This window comes from Hyposmocoma kahamanoa, unplaced genomic scaffold (genome assembly GCF_003589595.1).
Source record: "Hyposmocoma kahamanoa isolate Upper Pololo Valley unplaced genomic scaffold, ASM358959v1 215, whole genome shotgun sequence".
In the NCBI taxonomy this organism is placed as follows: Eukaryota; Metazoa; Arthropoda; class Insecta; order Lepidoptera; family Cosmopterigidae; genus Hyposmocoma; species Hyposmocoma kahamanoa.
In genome coordinates, this window is record NW_020653736.1 from 2,914,230 (window position 1) to 2,940,718 (window position 26,489).

Sequence of the window (26,489 nt, forward strand, 5' to 3'; positions counted from 1 at the left end):
TTTGAACAAAATGTCACTTAATGAGTTTTACCTTTTAACCGACGATAATATCTATTTCTTAATATCAGCTTTTTTGTTTTGATCTGCCTGTTAATGCATCACTTTGTAACTTATGTTGTTATTAAAAGCATTTGTGTCAATATTTTAATCATTATTATCATAAGTATACATAGACTTAATAAACATAGGCCTCTTTCAGTTTGTTATAGCTTTACATCCTACTTCTTTAGTCTCCTTTCTCAGATAGTCGGCTTATTAGATAAACTACTTTATTTCGACTGCGTACGTTCTGTGTTTCGTTATCGTTTCTTGGTCTCAAAGCTATTTAATATATTTCTTTTAACTTCTTGAAATCATGGTTTGAATTCTTTGGTAATTAGAATGCTTAGGAAATGAAACTATTTTTCCGGATCTCAATCGCGTACCTATATTTGTTTAATATATTGTTGTTACTTTTATAACGTACTCTTCACCTGTATCGCTTTCATGAAATTTTCTTTAAATTGTTGATGTTGCATAGCCCTTTGTTATTTAAGGGTATGCAGCTACAATGTTGCAGAATACGTATCTTCTTCACGCATTAATCTTTAAATTTGCGCACGAATTTGAAATTGACTGAACTGAGACGTGTTTGCCACGGAGCTTCTCTCTCGTGTATATGATTCGCAAATTGCTTAGACTGACGTCATTTCCTTCGGCTGTAAATAATCGGTGTTAGAAGTCACGTGGAGAGTTTATGCAGGACCTTGTTTAGTATTAAATTTCGCTCTTACTGCATTAGGTTAAGTTTGTGTTTTATATGTAACCGTTATTGGACATAATTGAGAAGCTGATTCGATGAGTTCGTGATATGAAACAGATTAAATATTGCCGCATTCTGTTGTCAATTGAATTCATATTATCATGAAATGTAGGATAACTACTCCAATTCTTATTAATATTTGTGTTTTAGTATTAAATCATAATTTTGTTACTGTTATGCACACTGTGAGAATCTGGTGTCAGTACTAGGGTTACTATCCCTGTATGACTAATCAATAGGCTTTAACTACCCTGTATGTGGCATGCAGTGATATAAAGTTTAAGCAAATTTTTGTGCAAGAAGACATGATTAAGTGCTGAAAATATGTTGGAAGTTTTTTCCGTGTCTGGTTTGTCATTATTTTAAATATAAGTCGGTAACAAAAGTGGATTTATGTTTATTGTTAACAATCACTAACACAATGGGAATATACCGTAATATTTTTAGTAGCAGTAGAGCTCCTGGCTAACCTTTTTTTTTTGACGAGGGGGATATCTTTATGAATACCCCTGAACCCAGGGAGACTAAGGGGTTACGTGGGGACTCTCCCTCCATACTGGAGGGCCTACCCCGCTAAAACCCGGGGGGTTTTCCTCTCGCCGGTTGAGTCGGCGCCGTGGGATCGGTGAACATTCACCACGACGTCGCCCGGCCGCCCTAGCTTACGCCAGGGTTCCCGCGACAACGGAGAGGCGAGTCGTTTGTCCTCCGACCCGCCCCCCAGATGAGTGAGGCCGTGCAATGCAGGCTCCGGAGTCCCTGTCCAGAGCCCGCTGGCCTCACTAGGGGATCAGGCGAGCAGCGAACTGCGTTCGCCTTCTCCCTGTACGTCTGCGCCGGAGCGGGTGCGCGTCTACCGCGTCCTCGCGCACCCGCTCCGCGGCCTCCTTTTGCGCAGAGGTTATGTCGCACGCAAGAGGTTAGGCCACCACCTCTCAGGACTGCTCGCTATCGAGGATGGCGGCAACCACGCTCGGCAGCGAGAGGTCCTGCCCTACAGTCCCCATCAGAGTGCGGCGCTGCTCATCCCACCGGCTGCACACCCCTAGGGTGTGCTGCGCGGTGTCATCCGCAGCGCCGCACTCGTGGCATGACGGGGACGGTTCCTTTCTCGCCACCTTGTGTCCGAAGCAGCCGTGCCCGGTCAGCACCTGCACAAGATGGTACGACAGTGGTCCGCGGGACCAGTTTACCCACTCTACGACGACAGGGCGGATCGCCCCTATGGTACGAGCGCCATAGTGGGGATCCGCCAAGCCCTCTTTCCATCGGTCCCGCATGCGCTGCGCCGCAAGGCGGCGCTCCTGCTCCACCTCTTGGGGAGCGGGTCGCTCGCCTCGGTCCCTCATACCCCGCCGGTAAGCTCCTGACTAACCTAACCTAACCTATTTCTACCGCCAAGCAGTAATGAGAGCATTACTTCGTTTCGATTTTGTAGGTGCTGGTGAAATTACAGGTACCTACATGGAACTTGTCAACTTATGTCTCATGGTAACGGGCGCAGTGGCAGTGCCCTTTTTGTCTTTGCGATTTACAGCTTAGAGTGGCACTGCAACTGCTTGGGACAGGCATGTCGCTTTCTACCAGGCGCTTACCGTAACCGCAAATGCGCTGTAACATATCCCCATCGAGATTCAGCCATGATCTGGGTGCAAATAGCCAGTGACACTCTGAACTGTCTTACTTGGAAGTCTCTCACAAGTCAGCCAGTTCATAGTGCGTGTTATGGTGGTTGTAATGTCTACCTAGAGAATAACTAAAAAATAATTTTCACCAGATATACCAAAACAGTCAAGCTACGTGACGAAACTGGAGAAGCCATGTCCTAACGTGGGGTATTACTTCGAGCGCGCCCAAGTTAACGCGCTGCCTGGCTCCTGTTATCTTTGCTTTTGCAAGGAGAATAACACTGCCGTCTGTTGGCCGAGGGACAACAAGAGATGCGATGAGAAGTACTATCGACATTTTAGGAGAAGGTATGTTTCAACGTTTCATCATTTCATGTCTTGTGTCCATAAGAAGTGATCTGAATCTGATCTCCACAAAAAACAGAAAAAGCGAATGCAAAGTTACAATGTTCTCATTTTTTGGGTACTCTTTACTGTGATAACATTTTATCATACCGTTTTATCGACACCTATTTTATGACATCATTTATAAAGCCCTTTTGTGGCCATAGTTTCCACAACATATTCAATTACAACAAGTCCCTGATTGAACTACCTACAAGAGTAAATCAAACAATCCCTTTATCGACAGGGACACAAGACGACGTCGAAGTCTACCAGGTGATAACATTACGCTGGAAAATAATATACAGATTGGTATGAATTTATTAATATTGCTGAACTAGTGATTTTTTCCACGCACAGGTATGCCGATAGTATTCCACGTACAGGTATTCAATATGTGCATACACAGGACAAGAATTTCACCTGCACAGTTTTTCCTTTTTTCCACCATTATGATATGGTTGAGGAACTAGCAACCACAGAAACTATAGTTTCGCGAACGCTCAAGTTCAATTGATGCTTCGTGTTGACGGATGGGATTACATATGACAAAAATATTTATTAAACTTCTGTACATTTTCAGCGAAAAAAGCAAAGGGGAAGGCCTGCAAGCCCAATGAAGCTAGTTTTAGTGAAGGATGTCCTCCTGGTAAGCATATTTCAAGTTTTGATGTGAAATTTCTTCTTCGTATTACTGGAAACAATTAGAATAGCAAAATGAGAATTAGTGACTTTTTATTTATTTTTACGCATAAAAACGTAGCACTAACACTACGGGCAAAACCCAATTCGTTAGAGAAGGCACATAAATAAAATAATTTAAGAAACATAACATTTTATATGTAGGGCAACGGCTTTTGAATTCACTCAGAGCGCAATGAAGTAAGTCAATTGTATCACCTAGTCGATTGAGAGTAGCGAGGGCACGCGTAAATGGCGCTCGGCCCAGCAGCTGATTCTTGTCAGGAGCGTACAACTTTACTTACCCCAATACACCTGGATTGTCCTGCTTGCCCCGTAGCAATTCAAAAATATACCTAACTAGCGCCAGGTCCCGCCTTACTTCCAGTTTATTGTACCACACCATATCTAGGACGAACAACGTTGGGTACATTAAAGGGTAATAGGGGAAACTCCGTATAATTTTAAGGTACAAGTATCTGGTAAATTTATTTTGCATTTTCTCCAGGGTAGCTTTATACATGGCTTCCTGGGGTGCCCAGATGACTTCTAAAAAGCAAGCTTTTATTTTTTGTTGTTTGTCAGTGATCTTTAATTAAATATTTAGTGCTTTACGCTAAATTCTTAGTTAGGTTTTAGTCAAGAGATCTCAAAGTTCAGCTAATTCCTTTTAATTCAATACTTTTTTCCCAATTACGTTTATTAAATTCTAATCAGATTCATATTATCTGAGTTGTGCCTATGTGAACCTTTATGCTTGTTAAAGATGACTGGTGTAAAGGGTGTACAGTTTGTGATTGCAACAAGGATGGACGATGGGACTGTCACATTCTCAGTTTTTGTCCTGAAAGTAAGTATTTTCGATAACCTAAAAACAAAACAATATACGTGTACCAGATAATTACATCAATAATCTATGTAATAAGCATATTTTGTACAACTGCTGGACAATTTTTTCTCATTGTCTATTGGTCCCGGTTTTTGACTGTATCTGGTCAATTTAAAAAATAGTCTAAACAATCGTACCCGTTATGAGTTATGGGGCTTCCACTCCGTGGTCGTCTTGATCCACCACTCTCTCGGCATACGACATACGGTATCAGCCCATTCCACTTCAACTTGGCCGCCTTCCTAGTTACCTTCATCAACAATCTGAGATTGTGAGCGCAGCGTGGAGTTCCGAATACAATCTATTAGCTCGCTGGCAAACTCCGAGATTGATCTTCTGAGTTTGTGTTAAAGACCAAGTCTGAGCACTTAAATACATAACTATGCAACTAGGTAACTTCCTAAGTTGAAATAACCGAACTCTAATTATCTCACTTATGAAATGTAACCGCAGAGCCACAAACATAAACGATTTAATTTAACTGTCTCCGTGGCCGAACGGTTACCATGCCGGACTGCCAACGCAGAGGTCCCAGGTTGGATTCCCGGGCCCGGGAGACATATTTGTATGGCCTACATTTATTTCTTTCGTGAGTTTGGCTGTAATTGTGGTTGTCTATGTGCGTGTCCATAGCACCCGCGACACAGGGTTTCCCTAGTGCGGGGCTATGTTAAGTGTGTACATTAAAAAAAAAGTTTTTATTTTGCAGATAGCAAATTTAATAATTCCAAGAAAGGTAATAGTAGAAGAGTATACAAAATGAAAGGAGTTACTAAAGCAAATCCGACGCAAGCTGTGAAATTTGATAAAACTAAAAGGTTCAACCCAAACCTTAATATTAAGGAGAGGATTATTAGAAGAGAAGCTACGAGAAGAATAAAACAAAGCAAGAGACGCAAAAATGTTTATCACCCAGCGGCTACTCCTAGAGGTCAAACTTATAAAACTACAACTAGAAGTAGGCATAGGGGAAGAAACCCAGCGGCGGTGAGGAGAATGGCTAAGAACATGAAAGCTAAATTATTTAAGGATTTAATAAAATATAAAAGTACAGAACGTAAACCTGCGCAAAGGCGCGATAGCAAACAAAATAATAAGTTACTGCCAAGAACGACAAAGAAACCACAGCTAAAGAAAACACCGCCACCCAAACAGATAACACAACATATAGAAGTAAAACTGAAAAACAATCAATCGGGTAAACATTCCAACAGTAAAGTTACAGTAAAAAATGATAAAATTATTGCTTTGACAAAGACCCTAATAGAACAGACCACACCTATAACTAAACAGACAGCTATCTTAAAGACTACGAAATCCACTGAGTCTAGCAAATATACGAAAGTAACCAAAGTAAACGTTCTTACAACTACCAAACCAACTACGAAAACTGGTTCTACCATATCAAAACAAACTCATACAACAATAGCTCCCGCGATAAAAGTAGCCCAACAGCAACAAACCGGAACCACAATCGCTAAGGTAGCTATAAATAACATGTTAAATCAGCAAATTCTTACAGCATCTAAATCCAAAGGTGCCAAAGTCAATAAACGCTCTTTGATTAAAAAAATTCAAGTCGCTAAAAGTAAAAAACTGACGCAAGTTCATGCAAACAAAACTAAAACCAAGAACGGGAAAACTGTTCTAAGAAAGTTGCAAAAAAGATCGAAAATTTATTTCGAAAAATCTAGTAACATGAAAATTAATAAGAGACACAAGCGAGGCGTGTATATAAGTGCTGCAAGTAACAAAACACTTGACCAAGCAACGGTGGCAGAATTTGGTAAGTATGTCAATGTGGACAAAAAAGTTGAGGAATAGTATAGGTATGGTTAGATAAAATTACAGTCGTTCTTTACGTCCAAGACAAGTAAGTAATTCAGATCTGCTTAACTTTACCTCCAATTCTTTTCAAGATTACGGAATTATCGAAAGTAAGTAATTACTTAATTTGATTTCTCAACAAATTAGTTTTGTTTCAGGTTATCCCCAAAATACATTAAAATACTTTAAACAAACAACTGCTGAAAAACTACCCCCATCAACTGAAGTTTCAATTGCATACTACAGATATACAATAGATAATTTGAATAAAACAACTGGAGTAGATCGCATTGACTTCACGCGAATCATTCCTCTAAATTCGAAAAAAAGCATAAAAAGGAAATCACTTGACATGGGAAAAGAATTGTCAAATTTGAATAAAGCAACAAATACATTTGATACATCTATTACACTCCTGGACGTTAAAAACTTTACAATCAGTAACTGGTCTAGTATAAGTTTTCAGAATAATGAAACTTTACCTAAGAATTTACTTATTAACACAACTAAGAACATTTCGGGGTCATTGAATGCTGAAAACTTCAGTTCAAAGACCGAGCAAACATTATTAGTCCAGAAAATAAACACAATAAGCAAAGAACGGACAATAATCAGCGTTCCAAAGAAACATAAATTTGAAAAGACAGTTTCTATTCTAGCCAATAAATCGTTGAGAATAAAGGATTTTAACCAGACAGATATGACCAATCGTAGGGTAGGCAGAAAAACTGGTAAATTGGACGGTTTGAAAAAAATTATGCATAACATTGTAACTGGAATCAACCAGAATAATAAATCTCGAAAACTATTTAAAAATAATAGGTTCAAGATCATAAAATATCTAAAAAAATTTTTTAAAAACCTGTTCTCAAAAATGAAGCGCAAGGAACGTATTAATAATAAAACGGTTTTACCTCAGCTGAATAAGAAGAGTGTTATAGAGACTCTATGTGAAACTTTTGGACCTTGTAATATTAACTTAAAGAACAAAAAAATATTACAACGCGACATAGAGGCTCTAAATGCAGAAACATACAAAATGTTAAAGTCTATTAAAATCATTAAAGGTTTACTCAAATTTCTAGACTTTGCAAAAACTGATAGAGAATTACCTAGCAATAAGAATGTAACCAGAAAAACAGCTTTCAAATATGACATACATAAGCTTCACTCTATTCTCATAGGAACATATATTACAGAGGAAAATGTTGATAAGTTGACTGAAACACAGAAATGCCAATTGGACTATGTAAAGAATAATACACAGAGTTTTATAAAATCTGCAACTAGATTTTCTTTAATATTAAATGATATAATTAATATTCTAACTACAGTTAACGCAAATGTCGTCGGGCAAAATAATATGTACGCAAAAGTAGTCAATGATACAGTAGCCAAAAGTTATAGTAAACTAAGCGCTGAGAAAGTAGAGAATTTCACACGTATTTCAAGAGATGCTTTAGGTAACGAAACAATTAAAACTGGAAAAATCTATGTCCATGATCACGGTGATCCATTCAATAAGATAAAAAAATTAATATTAAAATATAATCTATTACAAAATATATTTATGAAGAAGATTTACAAATTGATTGGTAGTTTCGATGAAGTTGATGTAAAGGCCATAAATAAAGTAGTTGGTCACACAACGACTACGGCTTTAAATGTGTCACATGATAGTCTAACAAACAGAACTGAGGCCATTCGTACTTACTCTAAGAATGTAATAAAGAATCTTCGAAAACTCAAGGATCTCGCGCGAAGACTGACGTCCAAAAACAGAAAGAAGAGAGAACTGGAAGATGACGACTCATTAGAATATTTACTGACGTTGATGGAATATTTATTAAAGCAGAATCATCCACTGGACACATTTCCAGGTAAAGTACAGTAAATATATTTTATGCTTTCTAAATGTGTAACCCATAACACTTTTCGATTTACTCTCTCTCTAGCCCATCAAGTAAATAAAGTTCTTTATCAAACCATACAATACTTTTTTATTATTTGAACATAAGTAGGCCATTAATTTATTTATTTTAGATTTCATTTTTTTGTATCAATAAAGTATAAGTAAAATTAGTTTGTTTTTCTAGTGAATGATGGGATAGATCTGTTAATCGACGCTATCAAACAGGCTCCACAAATTAAGTCCGTAGTAGTTAAGAAAGTTCTTGATGTCACCACCACTGAATCCAGCAAAATTAAATTCTTGACTGAAGTCAACAGCTCAGAAAGTAGCTCTGACATAAAATTCTCAAAAGAAAACATCAAGTTTTCAAAGGAAGATATAAAGTTTTCAAAAGAAGACAATTCAAGTTCGCAAGCTGAGGAATTTAAATTGAGGTATCATAAGTTCAACCTAAACGGCCAAAGCATAGATGACGAAGAAGGCGAAGATTCATTTCTTTTGAACAAAAGAGCCAAACCTCATCCTTCTATTAACGTACCGGAGTACTATACAATACACAAGCCTACAACTCCTGCAATAAAAGCACTTTTAGAAGGATCATTATCATTTACGACAGACATACCAAAGAAACTTACTCCGTCAATAGTTTTTGCTACTAGCGGCGAAATAGCAAGACAAGCGGATTTCGAAAAAGATGAAAAAAAAGATAATAGTTTTAAATTTGACGTATTTGACGGTGATGTTGAAGAGGAACTGGCTTCCAGTTCTACAGTATCTCCTGATACTATCGAGATGACGGAGGAATCAAATCCTGAGTCACCTATTGTCGACCCTAAAGCAACAAGCTCACCTTCTAGTGTAGAAAAGGAAGACCCTGAGGTATTTAGAAGGATTTTCAGAGACAGTAAAACAAATTTAATAGGTGAGAATATCGAACCCGGTGATGTTTCAGTCAGTCAGAGTAAATCTAACTTAGACTGGATGGAGGAAACGTATGAAGAAGAAGAAAAAGGGGCAAATCGGACAGCGGCTGAAAATACAACTCAAAATAAAATTTATGCTGCAACAGAAGTTGCAGTGCACCGTAGAAAATTAAATAGAAATGATAATATCAGTAATATATCAAAAGACGAAGAACAAAAACGGACAAAACAAAGTGCAGAAGATCTAATTTATAGAAAAGAAATGAATCTTTTAAATTCGTTAGATTATGGAACGACTGAGAAATCGGAAAAACAAGGATCAAATTCTAATGAGAGCACTGAGGACAAATATACCGTGGATACGTTTGACGTTTATTTTAACTAAAAATCGTGTGAGCGTCGTCGGATGATTGTGTAAACATATCGGTTCATCTTTATATGAAATTTGAACGCTCGGATTAAGAACGGACAATCGATATGATGTTAATTTAAACAAATTCTTTTTGTTTAAAGTCAAGTATTGTTATTGAAGTTTGAGGTATCTTTTATACGAATTATGTCTGAACAAATCACTACTGAATCTAAAAGAAGTAATTACTATTACACCATATTTATTATCATACTGCACAAAAATTTACTTCATAAAAACCTGCTTTCCTATAAATAGGCTAAAGGGATAATAATATTATCGGAATTAGAAAACAGTTTTATATTGGTTAATCCATCAAGCATGCCATTAAACATGCCAATCCAAGGGACCTTGTTCTTAAACCACAGCATATACATATTAAGAACAAAACTTTTAAGTAAACATGGCAAACTTAAAGTTACTTCAAGTCCTTAAGACTTACTAATAAATGTGCTCTATAAACTCTGCTTCAATTATTCTTTAGTAATAAAATTTCGTAGGTGAAAAAGAGAAGAATTTCTTCCATTTTTTAGGATTCTCCGCCATGATACTCTTCTGCACGTTCTTCATAATTTCATACTCTAAGATACTCGTATTCTAGATCTTGTCAATATTTAATAAACTTTTCAAATCTTCTGAATTAAAATAAATGTCTAAGTGTCTATTGCAGGAAATGCCAAATAATTTGAGCATGTTGTTTGTTCTGACCTACTTACTGTATTCGATACAGACTGCTGCAGTCCCGCTATTGAATTTTGATGGGGTCATAAATCCTGTACTATTTCAACTTATGATTATGATACACGGTCACTCTTTTATACAGGAGCCATATAATCGCGAGACGGTGTTGTATTGACCATCAAACTACAGTGTTTAAACTATTGAATCCAACTATGAATTAACCAAACGAGAGCCATGATGTTTCTCTGAAAGATCGCCGTCACTGACCTTTGCCTTCTTTCAGTAAAAATGATAATATCAGGAATTTCTAATAATATTTATCAATGCAAATAAAAAATACCTTATTTTAATTTAATTTTGATTTATTACGGGTAATGTCCGCTGTATAAGGTTGCTAGGGCATCATCTGCATTGTCAAATACTGGTCGTACTTCTCCATTTTATTAATTAAATCTATCTATCTGCTCACGCGATGCGCTCCTCCTACCGCAAAATGGCGGCTATTTGGTTTCGCAAATTAGAAAAGCATTCAGTTTAAATACAAGTTTTTATAAATAAAAATTATTATTCTGCGTAACTAAATAAATACCCTCCGTACTACCAATAAAAACATCTCAAATAAAATGCAGTAATACATATCAAATCCTGCACTTAAAAAGCACTAATGAAATTTTTGGTGTACTTGGATAAATATGATAATATTCCGTTTGAGTGGTTCTTACGTTTACCATGATATTACTCCTTAAAGTATAGTTTATAAACATTTATATTCAAGGTAAACTTAAAAAACGCTACTTACGGTATGTTTTCAATAAATAAACACCGAAATCACCAGCCCAAACAATAACACACACGATTGTCGTGACGTATTTTTGAAGTTGTTTATTTTTTTAAATGACAGGCCCAGGCATTAAAAACTTTATGGTTTGCTAGAGTAGTTACCGAAATAGCAATTGATATTAGTTCTATTACCTGTTATAACTTCGATATCCGATAAATCGGTATAAAATCATCACCGGCACCTCTAGGTGTGGTATGCGTCTATGGCTGCATGTATATAAAAAGAAGAATGGCGAAAGCTGACCCAAAATCAACGAAGTGCCGTTTACGGACTTTGCTAGTATAATTTTACGTTTTAGTTTACCCCTAGTTATTAATATATTTTTGTATATTTTTAGAAGTCGAAACAATATATATTAAAGTAGATGCAACAACACGACGCAATTGATTCAGTTCGACCATAGATTAGGTAACGTTTTTGTACATACGTTCATTTTTAATTTATGATTGACTGTTTACCTACCTAAAGTATTGGTTATTTTATAGTACATAAAGCTGTAAAATACCTAATCAATTAACAAATAAACAATAATGACATAAAGTAAAAAATTAAAACAAAATGTGATAAAAATGTTTAGGCAATATTTGAATGGGAGATACGAAAGTTAGCAAAAGACGTTTTGACAAGAGGCCTCTTGCCAATATCAATGTCACTTTGAGATTAAGAACAGTATGACCACTTGTGGCAGATTTCTGCCATTTGGACAGATTTAATTTTTATTCATTTTCGTTGCGACGAACATGTTAACGTTGTATTAAATGTGGCACAGTCTGGCAGATTTAGGAATATTGAGCAAGTTCTTTATTCTTTTTAGGAACAAACTGAAAACTTGTTGTTATCTGCTACTATCAACAAACATCTGACGCGAAGTATAGGACAATCTTATAAATATAGCCTGTATCAAGTTTATGACCCCAGCTTCTACAGGCTGCACTCAATTAGTTTTTTAGATGCTTTGATAATGAATCACAAGTATTGATAGGTCTCTTTAATGCACGTCTCGTCAAAAACACTAGGTCACAAAATACACGAGATGTCGCCATCCTTCTTTATATTATCCAAAACATCGCTGAGAAAGATCAATAAAGCGTGGACAATATTCGGTTCTCGCGGCTAGCCTTTATGGATGACCAGCCTCCTCGGCCTAGCTTCCACGACCAGCGGACCAACTGGCCACACGGACAGACACACTAGACTGACAGGAATTCAAATAGCCCGACATTTTTTTGGACAAAAGACGACGAGGGCAAGAGAAGTCGTCTTGATCTACAATTTGTACACACTGATTGTACACCTTACAATATAAGTGATAGCGTCGAGGATAGTGCAAATCCGCGTATGTAGTATTCGTAAAAAGCGCGTATCTCGACCAAACCAAATTTCACAGAAGAGGGATGTAACTTTATTACTTTGTTATTTCAATGGCTACGACTTTCACTTTTGCACGGTAAGCATTAATTTATGTTGTCTACGGACTGATAACAATAGATTCCGTCAATCGCGCTAATTTGGTTGCCACGACATTTACGCGGAGTGATTTGGTCACTTAATTACCGAAATGGAGACTCATAATCAATTGCTAGATACGGGTAATTGCACTTTCTCCGACGATAAGTAAGGTTTAATTCTCTGGTCTCAAGTTAAACTCGCAAAACCTAATGGAGATTCTGACTTTGTAGCTCTGATAATTACTGTTAGGAAAATATTGAGAAGAAAAGTGGCTCATAAGTATAACGATTCGCTTTGGGTCTATATTGAAAAAAGTCTTTAAAAAAGACTGAGGATTTGTGATATCCCCAATCTGCTAGTGGTCGATTGTTGTGTAAGAGGAGACTCGCGCTTAGAGGTAGAACGTATATATAGTCGCTGGAAAGACGAAAGTACTAAAGTGCCATTTTGGCCTTTTGGAGGTTAGTAATTTCGCCTTTCCAGAGATGATATGGTATGATGGTAGAAAAGCTACAGCCGCAACTGTACCATGTAATTCCTTATACTTCTTAGTGTGAGACGCGGGACTATACTATAGCTAGTCACGTTGAAAAGTTGATCGAAAGCCCTAGGTCAGGATAGTGACAACATTGGCTTAAGAAGCTCGAGACTAAAAATATCTTACACAGCTTTACCTCGCATTCTCTCTGTTTCGCATGCTCTGGGAATAAATGTACACGCTTCCATGTAAAGTTTTAAGTAAATTGAGGGGTAGGGTGAGGTAATTGATTTAGGAACTTGGCGGACACATTGATACCCATTTCATTTAAGAGCACCGTGCCAATGAATGTCATTCGTTAAATTAGTTATAATATATTATTAAGTCATCAATACGATTCTGTTTTGCGTATTTAAAACTAATTTGACAAATCTATAATTCATGGCAGCTTTGTCAGACGATTTAGCCGCCGAATGGTGCTCGCATCGAACTTGAAATCAAACGTAATAAATAAAAAATTAAGTAATTTGCTTAAATTACTGCTGATAATTGTAACTAGTACTAATCTGTTTATAAAGGTCAAAAAAGTTTCAGGTGCGTTTACATTATTTAAGAACTTGTATACAAGTTGCATACACTTATAAATTTTGGAATAATATGTTCAGTAGAGTAAGCCTGTATGTACTTATTTCCACATTGGAGAGCTATTCGTTAACTGTACATTTTTATCGTAGTTATTATTAACGTTATTACGTAGTATAGTTAATAATAATTAAAACCAAACCATACATTTAATTTGTCTTTCTGTCATTGTCACCTTCATTCGTCTTTCAAATTTTCATTTTCTTAAAAAATACGCAGTCGTTGTCTTCCGAGAATATTTTAATTCTTTGTTGCAGCGACGATAACTTTACTCGCAGAACACTCTACCTTTAATTCAGGAGTGTGCTAGTTCAGGTTTTACAATCTTGTGTAGTTTATTTTCCTACCTTATAACGGTGAAGGTAAATGTCGTAAGAAAGTCTGTGTGTCAGAATATTTTGACACCGTTCGAAGACTCAAAGTCTTCGAAAGGGGTGGCGTAGTAGACTGTAATGGCTGAAAAACTCAGACGATATCCTGGCACCATTTTGGAACCTTACAGGCAAATGAAAACAGCATCTAAAAAGTAAGGACGACCGCGGCCTTAGTAATTTGCGAGCAGCTACAAATAACAAGCGGAAGCCCGGCCGGTCGTGCGCGCTCGGCGGAGCGCAGCGCGGGTGCGTTTGCGACATCGTACCGGCAACGCGTGCGCACATCCAAGTATTAACCGCAATATCTAGTCGAAGAACATTTCAAGAGCAAGTGGCAAGTTTGATTTTGAACCTGAAATTATGGATTGACTTTTAGCATCAATTGTTACTCTATTGTACCAATACGCCTAACAAGTATTTTTTTTATAATATCAAGTGACAGGAACAAAAGGAAGGCATACTGCGGAACCCCAAATAAGGGGATGAAAGTAGAAGAATAATGAGTAACAATGCCAAATGAGATACCTGAAAGGCGAAAGGTTCCTGTTTGATCTCCCAATTAGCATTTGATGCGGGTCTTTACATATTGCAAAATCACCAAACAATTGACACATTTTTGCTCCACTATTTAAAATATTTTTTATGATCCATTTTTTATGGTCCATAACAGTTGCAGTGCCATTCAGAGCTTTAATCGCAAAGATCTGAGGGGCACTGCCACAGCACCCGTCACCCTGAGACATAAGTTGACAAGTCTTATGTGCCTGTAATTTCCCCATCACCCTTGCCCTTCCAAGCCAGAACGCAGCAATGCTCACATTACTGCTTGGCGGCAGAAATAGGTGACGTGGCAGTACTACCCTGGACGAACTCTTACACAAGGAGCTCTACTGCTACTATATATTTTTTATTTTGATCTCACTACAACTATATACACGAGTACTTAATTTTAATTACCCTGAAACGTCTTAGCGTACGTTAATAAAATAAACAACTTGTACTCGACGAGTTTTAGGGATTTGGGATTTTTTTAGCTACACTTTCTACACTTTTGTAGCTAAAGGACGCATAATGATAGGAAGGGCTTTTTTTGGAATAACTAGTTATTTTAGTAAAAAAATAAATATATAGTAATTAGGGAATAAATAGGAAAAAAATTTTGTATATATTATCCAAGTATATGACGCTTGGATAATATATACAAAACATATCAAGTATTTTTATAATTTACCGTTAACCTACTGTACTTCCTAAGTTTATCGGAATGTAAAATCATTAATGCCATTGCGCAGCTTGTCCTTGCGCCATGATCCTATCTAAAGGACCGGTTTGGTCCCTTCACCGGGGTATTTTGTGGGCCGATTATTTATTTAATAAGCCCGTTCCTTGCTTCAGTCATTATTTCAATAATCGTGTTGTATTGTTGTATTCTTAGTAACAAAATTGTGGAAGTTGTTATGGTACGCCAATGTTAATTACGTGTCTTTGCGATTTAAAGCTCTGAGTGGCACTGCAACTGACATGGACAGGAGTGTTGCTTAACACCAGGCTCACGACTTGTTTCTCCTGTGCCTTGGTATCATAAAAAGAAAACATATCATAATATTTAAGCAAAGACGACTGAAGCCATTCTTTTTTCCAATTGAACGTTCCGGTTATTCATGTGAACATCGTTATTATAATTCGATATTCCGACTGCCGCCGTGGCCGAACGGTTACCATGTCGAATGTCACGCAGAGGTCCCAGGTTCGATTCCCGGGTCGGGAGAAATATTTGTATGGCCTACATATTTCTCTCGGGAGTTTAGGTGTAATATCTGGTTGTTGGGGTTTTCCTAGTGCGGGGATTTTTTCAGCCTTCATCTGTATAATTATGTCCATTCGTGTACAATTTATGTTTTTTTATAAACTCAATTTTGTGTGTATATTATAATAATTGCATTTCACGTGCAATTTATTGATTTGTCACTTGGTAAAAAACAAGAAGAAAACAAAAAAAAAAGAAGCAAGCTTGAAGGACTCCGGATTTAAACTTCAAGCCCTTTTATTAGAGATGTTCGTGTCTATTGGTATAAATGGATTCATATAATAAATACACCACAATACAATTTCTTGGTTAAAATAGTTTTAGTGTGGCGTTACTACTTGCCAATCTATGCATGTTATTTTGTTATTTTGATTAAACGTACATAACCTTAGCAGGTGAACTTTAAAAATGTATTCAATGTTGTTCCTCAAGGGTACAAGCCATTCACAAACTAGCAAATGTGAACGCTATAACAATGTACCAAGGCAGTATTCATAATGTTTATTTTTGAACATTGCAATGCGTGGTATAAGTTAAATATAATATTTGTTTTTTTTTTGCTTCCACTTTGTTATTTAAAGTCAATTGTGATATTATATTTGGTAACTCTATTGTCTGTTGACATTGGGTGTGTTAGATTGTTTTATTTAATGTCTAAAAAACTTTAAAAGTAACAAAGAAATTTATCTTGAAAAGGTTTCGGGCACTTTGCACGTCTCATGGTTAACTGTGATACTTATATGGAGATTGAGATCCGAAAAAATAATTCCAATGCGTAGAAATCGCGAAAACTTGTAATAAGATACCCCCAGTACGAAATGCTTTGCTTCCTCCATCATAATCCATACCATACCAAATATATATACATCTGTCACCAACGTTATCGTCTGCCTACCGCAGTCCACTGTTAGACATAGGCCTCTCCTTCTAGAAAGAGTCTTATCCTTCAGAGAAACCGCGGACATAGCTCGTTCCATATATCGCTTGGCTACTTTTAACTGGTGGACTTTCCCAATTTGGGGCTATTCAAGGCCAATAAATATTTTTTAGTCAAACGTGTAGCGCCGTCGGTTACATCGTCGCTTGAGATTGTGTAAGGCCTGATAAACCGCTGACTGCATCAAATTAGTACAGTGGTTATATTGATTAAATGTAATACTATATGATTTTGTAACTTTAGTCTTGTATGGTTTTTCGAATTTCCTTTGTAATAATAAAATTTTATTTTAAACGCCCTACTCGTCCATTACGTAACAATTAAAAAAAGTACACAGAAGGAACAATCTAGACCGACATCAACAACAGCAATCGTAACAATGTGTTACACATATCATCCGCTTTTTAAAAAGGGGCCGACGAAGGCCGAATGCAATTCCTTCCGGGTCGAATGCATAACTTGTTTAAATTAAAAACGTATGTACCAGTTACTTCACCGTTGACCTCCGATTATAACTTGTTTAGTCAATAGAGCTATTGAAACTAGACTGTGCCCGTGACTCCGTTAAAATAGATGTTCGTGTAACATTGAGTTGGTGAAGAAGGTTGTATTCGCAAGGATTGATAATTTCTCTTTCGCTGAGTCCGAGTCACAAAATGTAGTAGATGACGAGGTTACTTACTTTATTCGTTTATCTTTAACTAATTTGCATGCAAAGTAAACCTCTTATTGAATACATTAAATAAATAAAATACTTAATTAATTGAAAACGTGCATCGCGTTTGTATCACGTTTGCATCGCGATTGCATCGCGCTTGTATCGCGTGTGTAAAGGTAGACGATCAGCGACTGCATCGCTGCTAAAACCGCTCTTAAATAAAGCATTGCATTATACTGAAAATAGTTTAAATATGACATCGGGAGGAGGAGCTTATAGTATCATAATAGCTTTATTTTCATAGCAGTAGAGCTCCTTGTGAAAGAGTTGGTCCAGGTCATTGCCGCCTCAGCACACCCTAGAGGTGTGCAGCCGGTGGGATGGGCAGCGCCGCACTCTGACGGGGACTGTAGGGCAGGACCTCTCGCTGCCGAGTGTGGTTGCCGCCATGCTCGGTAGCGAGGAGGCCTGGGAGGCGGTGGCCTCCTTTTGCGCAGAGGTTATGTCGCAAAAAGAGGGGAGAAGGCGAAGGCAGTTCGTTGCTCGCCTGATCTCCTAGTGAGACCAGCGGGCTCTGGACAGGGACTCCGGAGCCTGCATTGCACGGCCTCACTCGTCTGGGTCGGAGGACAAAACCGAGTCGCCCCTCCGTTGGCGCGGGAGCCTTGGCGCAAGCTAGGGCGGCCGGGCGGCGTCGTGGTGAATGTTCACCGATCCCACGGCGCCGACTCAACCGGCGAGAGGGAAACCCGGCACATGTGACTTTTCTACTTATGTCTCAGGGTGACAGGTGCAGTGGCAGTGCCCCTTAGATCTTTGCGATTTAAAGTTGTGAGCGGCGGCGCTGCAGCTGCTATGGACAGTGCGGCCCGTCGCTTGGTGTCGTATAGAAGAGCTTTCTTTGATTTAAGATAGAAATACTAATTTGATGAATTACAAAAAGATTCACATGGTCGGTGATTTGTACAAAGCGCCAAAGCGTCATTTCGAAAAATCCTTTAGGGTACTTTATTCACGGGACGAAATTAAAACGCTTTTGTTGCGTCTGTTTTACACATCACTGTTTTGTAAGGCTGTTTACCTACACGTTTTTCGGGCGAACTTACTTCTGCGACTACTAACATGAACATTGATGTCAAGAACTACTATTTCGAGGCCAAGATACTTGTCAATGTTCAAAACTAAACTTCTAATCAGCATAAATTTTGTATTACAATTATTGATTGATTTTGAATTAAAATATCTTTATTTGAAAATAAACTTAAATAAAGTAATATAAAATAGCAGTTTATATGACTGTTACATAGTGAAAGGCTTGAAAACACGAGGGTTTTGATGCCTAATTATGTACAGTTACATGCACTGCTTTATCTATATACACAATTTATTAGCGCTCAATGATGTGTTCAGGAACCGCATGTTACGACTGGCTAAATGGCGGCAAATAAAAACTTTTCTCACGCATATCACACAACCGTAGTTTTTATCTTTAATTCATAGACAAACTAGAGTCTCCCCAAACTATCATAACGTTCGATATCAAGTAACGTGTGAAATTTGCTTAGAGTATGGAAAAATAAACAAAGGAAATTTGTCAAAATTCTTTGTTATTGACATTTCATTTCGAATAAAACTTCATCTCGACTGATATTAGAATTGAGGTCGAATCAAATTGTTTTGTTTTTCAGAGATGTTCGAAATTTGAATGTAATAATATCGAATTTGATGTTACTTTTATTTAATATTATATAATAACATTTTCACAGATAAGAAATTTGTTCTAACAAAACTGTTCATCTTTAAGCTGGTCGTAATTTGCGGTTTTTGAACACATCATAAAGGGTGCATGATATGTGTGTATATAAAGATCTTATTGTAATTGTAAACTAACATAATACGTTATGTCATTCAGGCTAAACACCTTACCGAACATACAGTACTTTTAAGAAATATTGAACTATTCAGACCATCACTACAAAACAAAATATTGATACCAATACAAAATAGTGTTGCTAACCGCATAAATAAAAACGTGAGTTGAGACAACAACAACAATTGATTACAATTACTAAACTCAAAACCAACAAGACACACTAATTTGTGCCTATTACAATAATAGATATTTTTGTCAAGAATTTTAGTTAAATGTATTATTACGTTGTGTTTACCCAGAATTTCAGTTACAATCTCTTTTGAAGGCCGTATCTAAGGGGATCGGTGGCGTATATTGTGCAATCTTCTAAACGAGAATCATCATTGGGACGATATCAAGTAGACGTTCGAGGAAATAAACAGCGAACGGACACTAATTCTAATACTAACTTAGCTGCTTTAAAATTAATGTTATTATTTGACTCAATATTGTTGAATTCATCTATAAGCAAGACACAATAACAAGAAATCGAAAGCAATAAGTGGGTCTTTCATTAAACCAAAAACTAATTATTACATCGAAGCGCAAAAAACGATAATTTTATTAATCAATTCATTTATGAAACAATCAAGAACTTGTTCAAATTACAATTCTATGAAAAAAAAAGGTACTAAACTTCCGAAAAAAATACTTATTTACCGATGTACGTCATATGTTGTCACTGGTAACAATATTTCTGTATGATGGAATTATTTAACAAGCACTTAAGTTAATGAAATGAAAAAGTAGCTTTTAAATTTGTTCTACTTATATAAATTAACTTGGTAGTGTAGTATTAAGTTACCAAGATTTTCGGAACTTTCAGTGTTTGTATCCGTAACTTTATTTGTACAAAAGTTTTTGATAGTTTCGTAAATAACACAAGTAATATTCATAATTCGAAAAAGCTTATTTTTAATTGGACGTAGTTAAGCTAACAGGACACACTCCACAAAATTACCAAAAAATCAGTTATATGTACCAAACGGTTTTTAAAGTCTAACCTCTTACATCAGCAAAAAAATACAACATATAAACATAAACAAATATCTCTAGAGTTACATGACATTATAAATATTATTTAAATATTATTTTGAAAATAAAACAAGACTGAGAAACACTTTTAAACTTCAAACTGCCATATCTCGAAAGTGATTGAATTCTTTTTGTTTAACTACTCCTAATTATGCTACAACTCCTACGCGAACGACGAATGTTTCGTGCTTGGCGAGAACGGCCTTGCGTTACCTCTTATTGATGCCTATATCTAAATTTTCCGTGATTTTTTTTAATGTAAAATAGACGCTTGTTTGTCCTTATCTCACCTGGGGGTCTACGTTTAGTTTGGTTGAGTATTATTTATTAGACAATCATTGAGAACGAATGTACGGGGTGGATGTTAAGCGACAATGTGCGTGATGAAAAATGACTATTCACTCTAGCCTTACGTAGCCCAAAATGGCAGTTTTCGCAAACAGACGTAGTCAATTCTATTCCTTTGCCGTAAGCATTATGAAAGGAGGAAATGTATCACTGAATTGTTGTTCCTTTGTACGGATCCAATTTGACTTTGTGCTCTAAGGTCTATCCGCTAGTGTACGTTTGAATTAATTGGCATTTACATTGAAACGGAATACATTAATAAAATTATTAACGATTTAGGTTTTTCTTGTGACTTGAATTTAATTTCTTAGAACAGACACTTCACTTAAGATTTAAAAGATAAGTATTTAAATAAACACTCTAAGAGCTCTAATTTCATTGGCACACTTAAAAAAATGCAATATTTAACATTATCAAATAAGTATCATCATTATAATTTATGGTCACTGGTTCGGAACAACACACAAACTACACAAAACAAATTGTTACGTAAGACCTAATTTCAAGTGAAATTAACAATAATATTAATATTGTTAAATCACAAACTTACGAGTGGCTGCGACAATTACAAAGTTTATCCGTTTTAATGAATTAAATTACATAAACACAATTATACTCGTACAATTACAGATTTAGCTCATAGTTACATTATAAACGATATCAACTTGGTTGTGCTTACCCCCGCCATTTTTAGAGACCGCGACCTTTCGTTTCCCGCGCGTTTTGACATTTCACGTTCATTTCGCGCCAACTGCACTCGTCCGCCATTCTTTATGTTTTCGCGATTCTTTTTTAAAGTTCGCGATTTGTAATCTCATTGCGTGTGAAATGAAATAATTTTGAATTTGGAATGTATTATTTTTTTAATTTACATAGTGATGTGTTGTGATTTTGCATAGTGCCCAGTGTTGTGACATTTCGAAAGCTGTTTATTAGGCATCGATTGATTTCAGGTAAAATAATAACTTACAAATTTAATTTATTGAACTAAATTTGTAAAACTTGTTACGTATTTGTAGTGTCAGTAAATTTTGTGCAGGCTGATATGATTACACATCTATAATGAACAAGTCGGGTGTCTGATGGTAAGCGACACGCCTGTCCTTAATATATGCAGTACCACTCAGAGCTTTATATCACAAAGATCTGAGGGGCACTGCCACTGCGCCTACCACCCTGAGACACAAGTTAACATGTCCCATTACCTATAATTTCACCACCACCCATATATTTTTGGAACTGGAATGTAATAATGCTTACACTACAGCTTGGCGGCAGAAATAGGTAAGATGGTAGTACTTCTCTGGTCGAACACTAAGCTAACAACTCTACTAAACGCTTTAGGTGTTTATAGTGGCACAAAATTGCCGAAGTCAAAATTCACATTGTATATTTTGACATCACAGTGCCCGGTTGAAACTATTATTTTACTTGCCAGGGTCATCAAAACTTGTTTATAACTTTGAACAGATATTTTTTTATTAAGGTCTTCTTTCTGTGATTGTACGAGACGTTAGTCCACTTTGTGATTTAAGAGCGAATGGTTCTTGATATGTAAAATACACTTGTAGATTTGTAATTAAATTTGTGTTAGAAAGACGTCGTTAGAATGGGTAAGACATCTAGCCTTAATCATAATATTATCTGTCTCTTTTTAGCCCAAGTCCCAGGTCGTCTCCGATGATATATATAGATAGTTTCAGATGAAAAAGTTTATTCCGTAATACATTGTTTAAGAAATTTCTTACTGTTTCTAAATATGACATAACATCGGTAAGAATACGATAAAAAAAAACAGAATGCAGCTCGTTGTACCGTCATAGCGGGAACCACAACGCCGACTTTCAGTTCGTTCTGACAATACGAATACAACCAAAATTATAATATTACAAAATGCATAAAATATCATTCATTCATTCAAATATTCTTCGTGAATTACAACCAGCACACTACATCACAATGGCCTATTACATTCCATTCTCTCCGAAAAAGGCCATTTGTGATAATCGCTTTATGTCAAAGGGCCATTATCCACCAAAGCGGCGAGGAGCTGTTTCAGCAACCTGGTTTCAGTGATTTTGAAATATCAACGCTATTTAATGGTTCTAATGGCCGACACGGCCGATTACCTTTATTATTATTTTATTCCTTTTCTAACTTATCTAATTTATCACTTATTCAACGGTTCACAATATGAATGTTTTCGGTCACAGTTAGATTACATAAAACTAATTTATAACATAGGCACTTCAGAATGTAACAATTAAACAAAATAACGTCGACGACAGTGCAAATCCGCGTATGTAGTGTTGGTAAAAAGCGCGTATTCGCACCAAACCAAGTTTTACAGAAGAGGGATTTAACTTTATTACTTTGTTAATTCAATGGCTACGACTTTCACTTTTGCACGGTAAGTATTAATTTATGTTGTCTACGGACTGATAACAATAGATTCCCGTAAATCGCGCTAATTTGGTTGCCAGGACATATACGCGGATTTGACTTGGCCCCTAAATTACCGTAATGGAGACTTATAATCAAATGCTAGTTATCGTAACTGCACTATCCCCGACGATAACGTTTAGATAGACAACAAGTACTACTTAAAAATTAAGTATACTTAATAGTTCTTGTTATTAATCTCTTAATCGTTATTCACCATATTCGTGGAAATACATTCGATGTTTCTTAATTAACGAGAGAGAGTTTCTTAACGAGAACTTACTTACTTAGATAATTTTTATTTTTATGATAAACAGTTGACAAACCCACAGTTCAACAGACTGTGAGAGGTGACTGTGGTCCATCGACAAGCAAAATATGTAAAACTACAGTCTAAAATTTTATTATAAAGAAGTGGCGAAACGTGTAGTGTTTAGTAGTGTGTGTAGTAGTATAATCCGGCAATCAAACAAACGATCGAGTGATGGACTGCGAAATTTCGCCGGCAATGGATATTTGCGATGAGTATCCTTCATACCGCAAACGCGGTGCCGTCCGTGAAACATGCGGGTATTGTGGGACATAACATTTCACATCCAACACACAAAAGGAGTTATTTTGAAAAGTAATATATTTGGAAAATAGATAAAATTTAAAAAATAACTTACCAAAAATGAAACCAATATTTTTAACCGGCTCAAAAAAAGGAGGTGCTCAATTGACAGTATTTTTTTACCTTATTTATATTTGTATAATTTACTGTTTATATATAAGTAATGGCAACGGAACAAAATACTAATATCTTCAATATCCATGCTGGCAAATTTCCTCATATTTCTTGTCGTATTCATTTAAATTTAAAATATTATTATTTCATAGTTTCTCTTCTTCTCTTCTTCTCGATGTGGCCAACGATAGTACAATCAAGAGCACGTCATGCTTGACACTTTGTACTTTTGACCGCTCTTGTCGTAAGCGGCATAGAGTTGGATTTAAATCTTAGATGTAAAGCTTGACATGCTCTTGACTCTGTACGTGTATGTCTAAAAAATGCCTATTTACTGTAGCGTTAAATAATCCCAGACTATAGTTTTTGGGAAACACTCATTACATTTTATTCTGATGCATTAATATTTACAATTTCATTTTTAATCGTTTGTATGTTTTTTTTTTTGTATACATATGTTACGCGGCTACTCCGAAATTAGTGTACCGTTTTCGATTCTATTTTGTTGGAAAGGTAGTCTAGTAGTTGTACCATTCAAATTTGAAGAATATGTTTGACATCTGGGGAGGCAAATTAGAAGATAAAATTTGGTTAATTTGATTTCACCATTTTCCGTTAACTGATAAAACTTGGCAAATAGATGTAATTCCACAAAGTATGAAGTCGGTTTTTTTTAAATTAAAAGTTATTCGTATCAAATACGATTTTGTCATATTTCACCGCCAGCGTTTTTTAATGCACTTTGTCAGTTACCCAAAAACTTGCTATTGAGTATATGAAATGCTGCTTTATAGTAGTGGATAGATAGATAACACGTTTATTGACTTACCACCCCGTATAACAATATAAAGCTTCTTCCTGTCCTTATCCCACGTAGGTGGGGTCGGCATAGTATGTATTTTTCTTCCACTCTCCCCTATCAACCGTCATTTCCATACCTTTCTTACCTATGCCATATTTCACACAATCCATCCATCTTTTCTTTGGCCTTCCTATCCTCTTATATCCTTCCACATTCATAGCTAACACTCTTTTTGTCACATGACATTCTTCCCTCCGCATGATATGTCCCTACCGCGTTAACATGTTGCTCCTCATCTTTTCCGTTACTGGCGCCACTTTCAAACTTCCGCGGATGTACTCATTCCTTATCTTATTCTTTCTCGTCATTCCACACATCCATCTCAAGATGCGCATTTCCGCTGCATGCACAGTTCGTTCATCCTCCATTTTCATCGCCCAATGTTCTGATTCATAAAGTACGACAGGTCTAATTACATAAAGCAATAAAGAAAAACTGACTCAAATCAGAAACAAAACTAACGAAATTAACTAACCTAACCAATAAAGAAAACAGCAACCTGTGTGTGCTGCAGCAAGCTTAATAGGAAAGTATAACTGAGTACGGGTGTTGCATACAAGTAAAGCGCACTGATTTTACCACCTTCGAGGAACACAGGAAGGTTCTGCACAGGCCTAGAATCTTTTCATCACAATCTGATGAATAATAAGGAGGTCACCACACTTATCGACACGTTTTTTTATCATAAATAATACAATTCGAACTAAAATGGTGTAAATGGCAATAGCGCATACCGCCATGATGGTAAATATATAAATAAATAATTTCAAAATACTAAGAATATTACTGCAGAATTTAGCAAATGTTTAGTCCTTTTTACTATGCTTCAAGATTATATGAAATAATTCAGATTTTTCGAGCATTAAAACTTTTTGCTTAATCTTAACAATTAAGCGAAGTACAGTGCAATTAGAGTTAAAAATCCATTATGGCCTTAAGGCAATAAAGTAACGAAAAAGCCTATGGGCGTAATTCAGCACATTACGAGCTGTTTACGAGCAGGCGTGACGAAAAAGACGTGCGTTACGTGTCGGTGGTCCGAGCGGTAGCAACACGCGAATATCTTTTTCGCTTTAATTGCAAGAACATGAGGGTCTTTCTGCCAGCTCAAGATTTAGCGATTGTAGTGACGCCCTAAATAAAAAAACCTCACACAAAAACCATCTGATCCGCATCCAGAACGAAAGAGTAAATTGTGAATGTTGCGATACTTCGTCTGCTGGCCGTGAAAGTACCGTAACAATTAAGCGTGATGTACGTGACCGATTGCTCTGTAAATATTTTTATTTTAAACTATAGTTGAGTGTATAATTGACCGAGCATGGGAACCATGGCCTAGTGCCATAGAGTTATGGGTTTATACAACCTAAGAATTTGAGAAAAAATTGTACTCATTAATATTAACTTTTTTAAACTTTGTGGGACTCCTCTAAATAAAGTCGTTGAGCTTTTTTTTAGGGTTACCGAAGATCTTAGAGACAATTTAGATATAGAACGAGAACGTAGAGCGTTGTCTGTCAGGTGCAACATGTTGGCCCGTAAGTTCGCTCGATGTACGAATGAAGTAAAGATAACGCTGTTTACAGGATATTGTCAATCTTTTTACAGTTAAAGCCTATGGGCCAAATACTTGCAGGAAGCTTTACGTATCTAATATAATAATGCTCTAATGGTTGGTGCGTTTCTGTAGCGCCTCTGGCATGTTCACCGAAGCGCGACCGAATTGTTTCCATGCCTTCATGCGAAACAGATGCGCTTCAGTTCTAAGCAGACTGCGCGGGATCAGCTTGAACGGGATCCTGAACATAATCGGCCGGGGTCAGGGACTCAGGTTCAAGAAC

The 26,489-nt window shown here is 36.6% G+C and overlaps 3 protein-coding genes across 3 annotated transcripts in view; all 3 read left to right on the forward strand.

Annotated features, from left to right (window-relative positions):
* LOC113227778 overlaps positions 1-6,925 on the forward strand; it is a 40,784-nt gene extending 33,859 nt beyond the window's left edge. Inside the window, exons 2-7 of the mRNA XM_026460784.1 lie at positions 2,580-2,778; positions 3,062-3,126; positions 3,398-3,463; positions 4,262-4,345; positions 5,094-5,866; positions 6,370-6,925. Of these exons, the coding sequence (XP_026316569.1) occupies positions 2,580-2,778; positions 3,062-3,126; positions 3,398-3,463; positions 4,262-4,345; positions 5,094-5,866; positions 6,370-6,390 (1,208 nt within the window). The 3' untranslated portion in view covers positions 6,391-6,925. The remainder of the gene's footprint in view (positions 1-2,579; positions 2,779-3,061; positions 3,127-3,397; positions 3,464-4,261; positions 4,346-5,093; positions 5,867-6,369) is intronic.
* A 62-nt stretch (positions 6,926-6,987) lies between these two features.
* Positions 6,988-10,574, forward strand: LOC113227777. The gene is made up of 2 exons (XM_026460783.1): positions 6,988-8,091; positions 8,308-10,574. The coding sequence occupies exons 1-2, from the start codon at positions 7,086-7,088 to the stop codon at positions 9,429-9,431; spliced, it is 2,130 nt and encodes a 709-aa protein (XP_026316568.1). The 5' UTR covers positions 6,988-7,085; the 3' UTR covers positions 9,432-10,574.
* Positions 10,575-21,367: 10,793 nt separating this feature from the next.
* Positions 21,368-26,489, forward strand: part of LOC113227724 — a 43,585-nt gene continuing 38,463 nt past the window's right edge. Inside the window, exon 1 of the mRNA XM_026460711.1 lies at positions 21,368-21,570. The gene's annotated coding sequence lies outside the window, so the exon portion shown is untranslated. The remainder of the gene's footprint in view (positions 21,571-26,489) is intronic.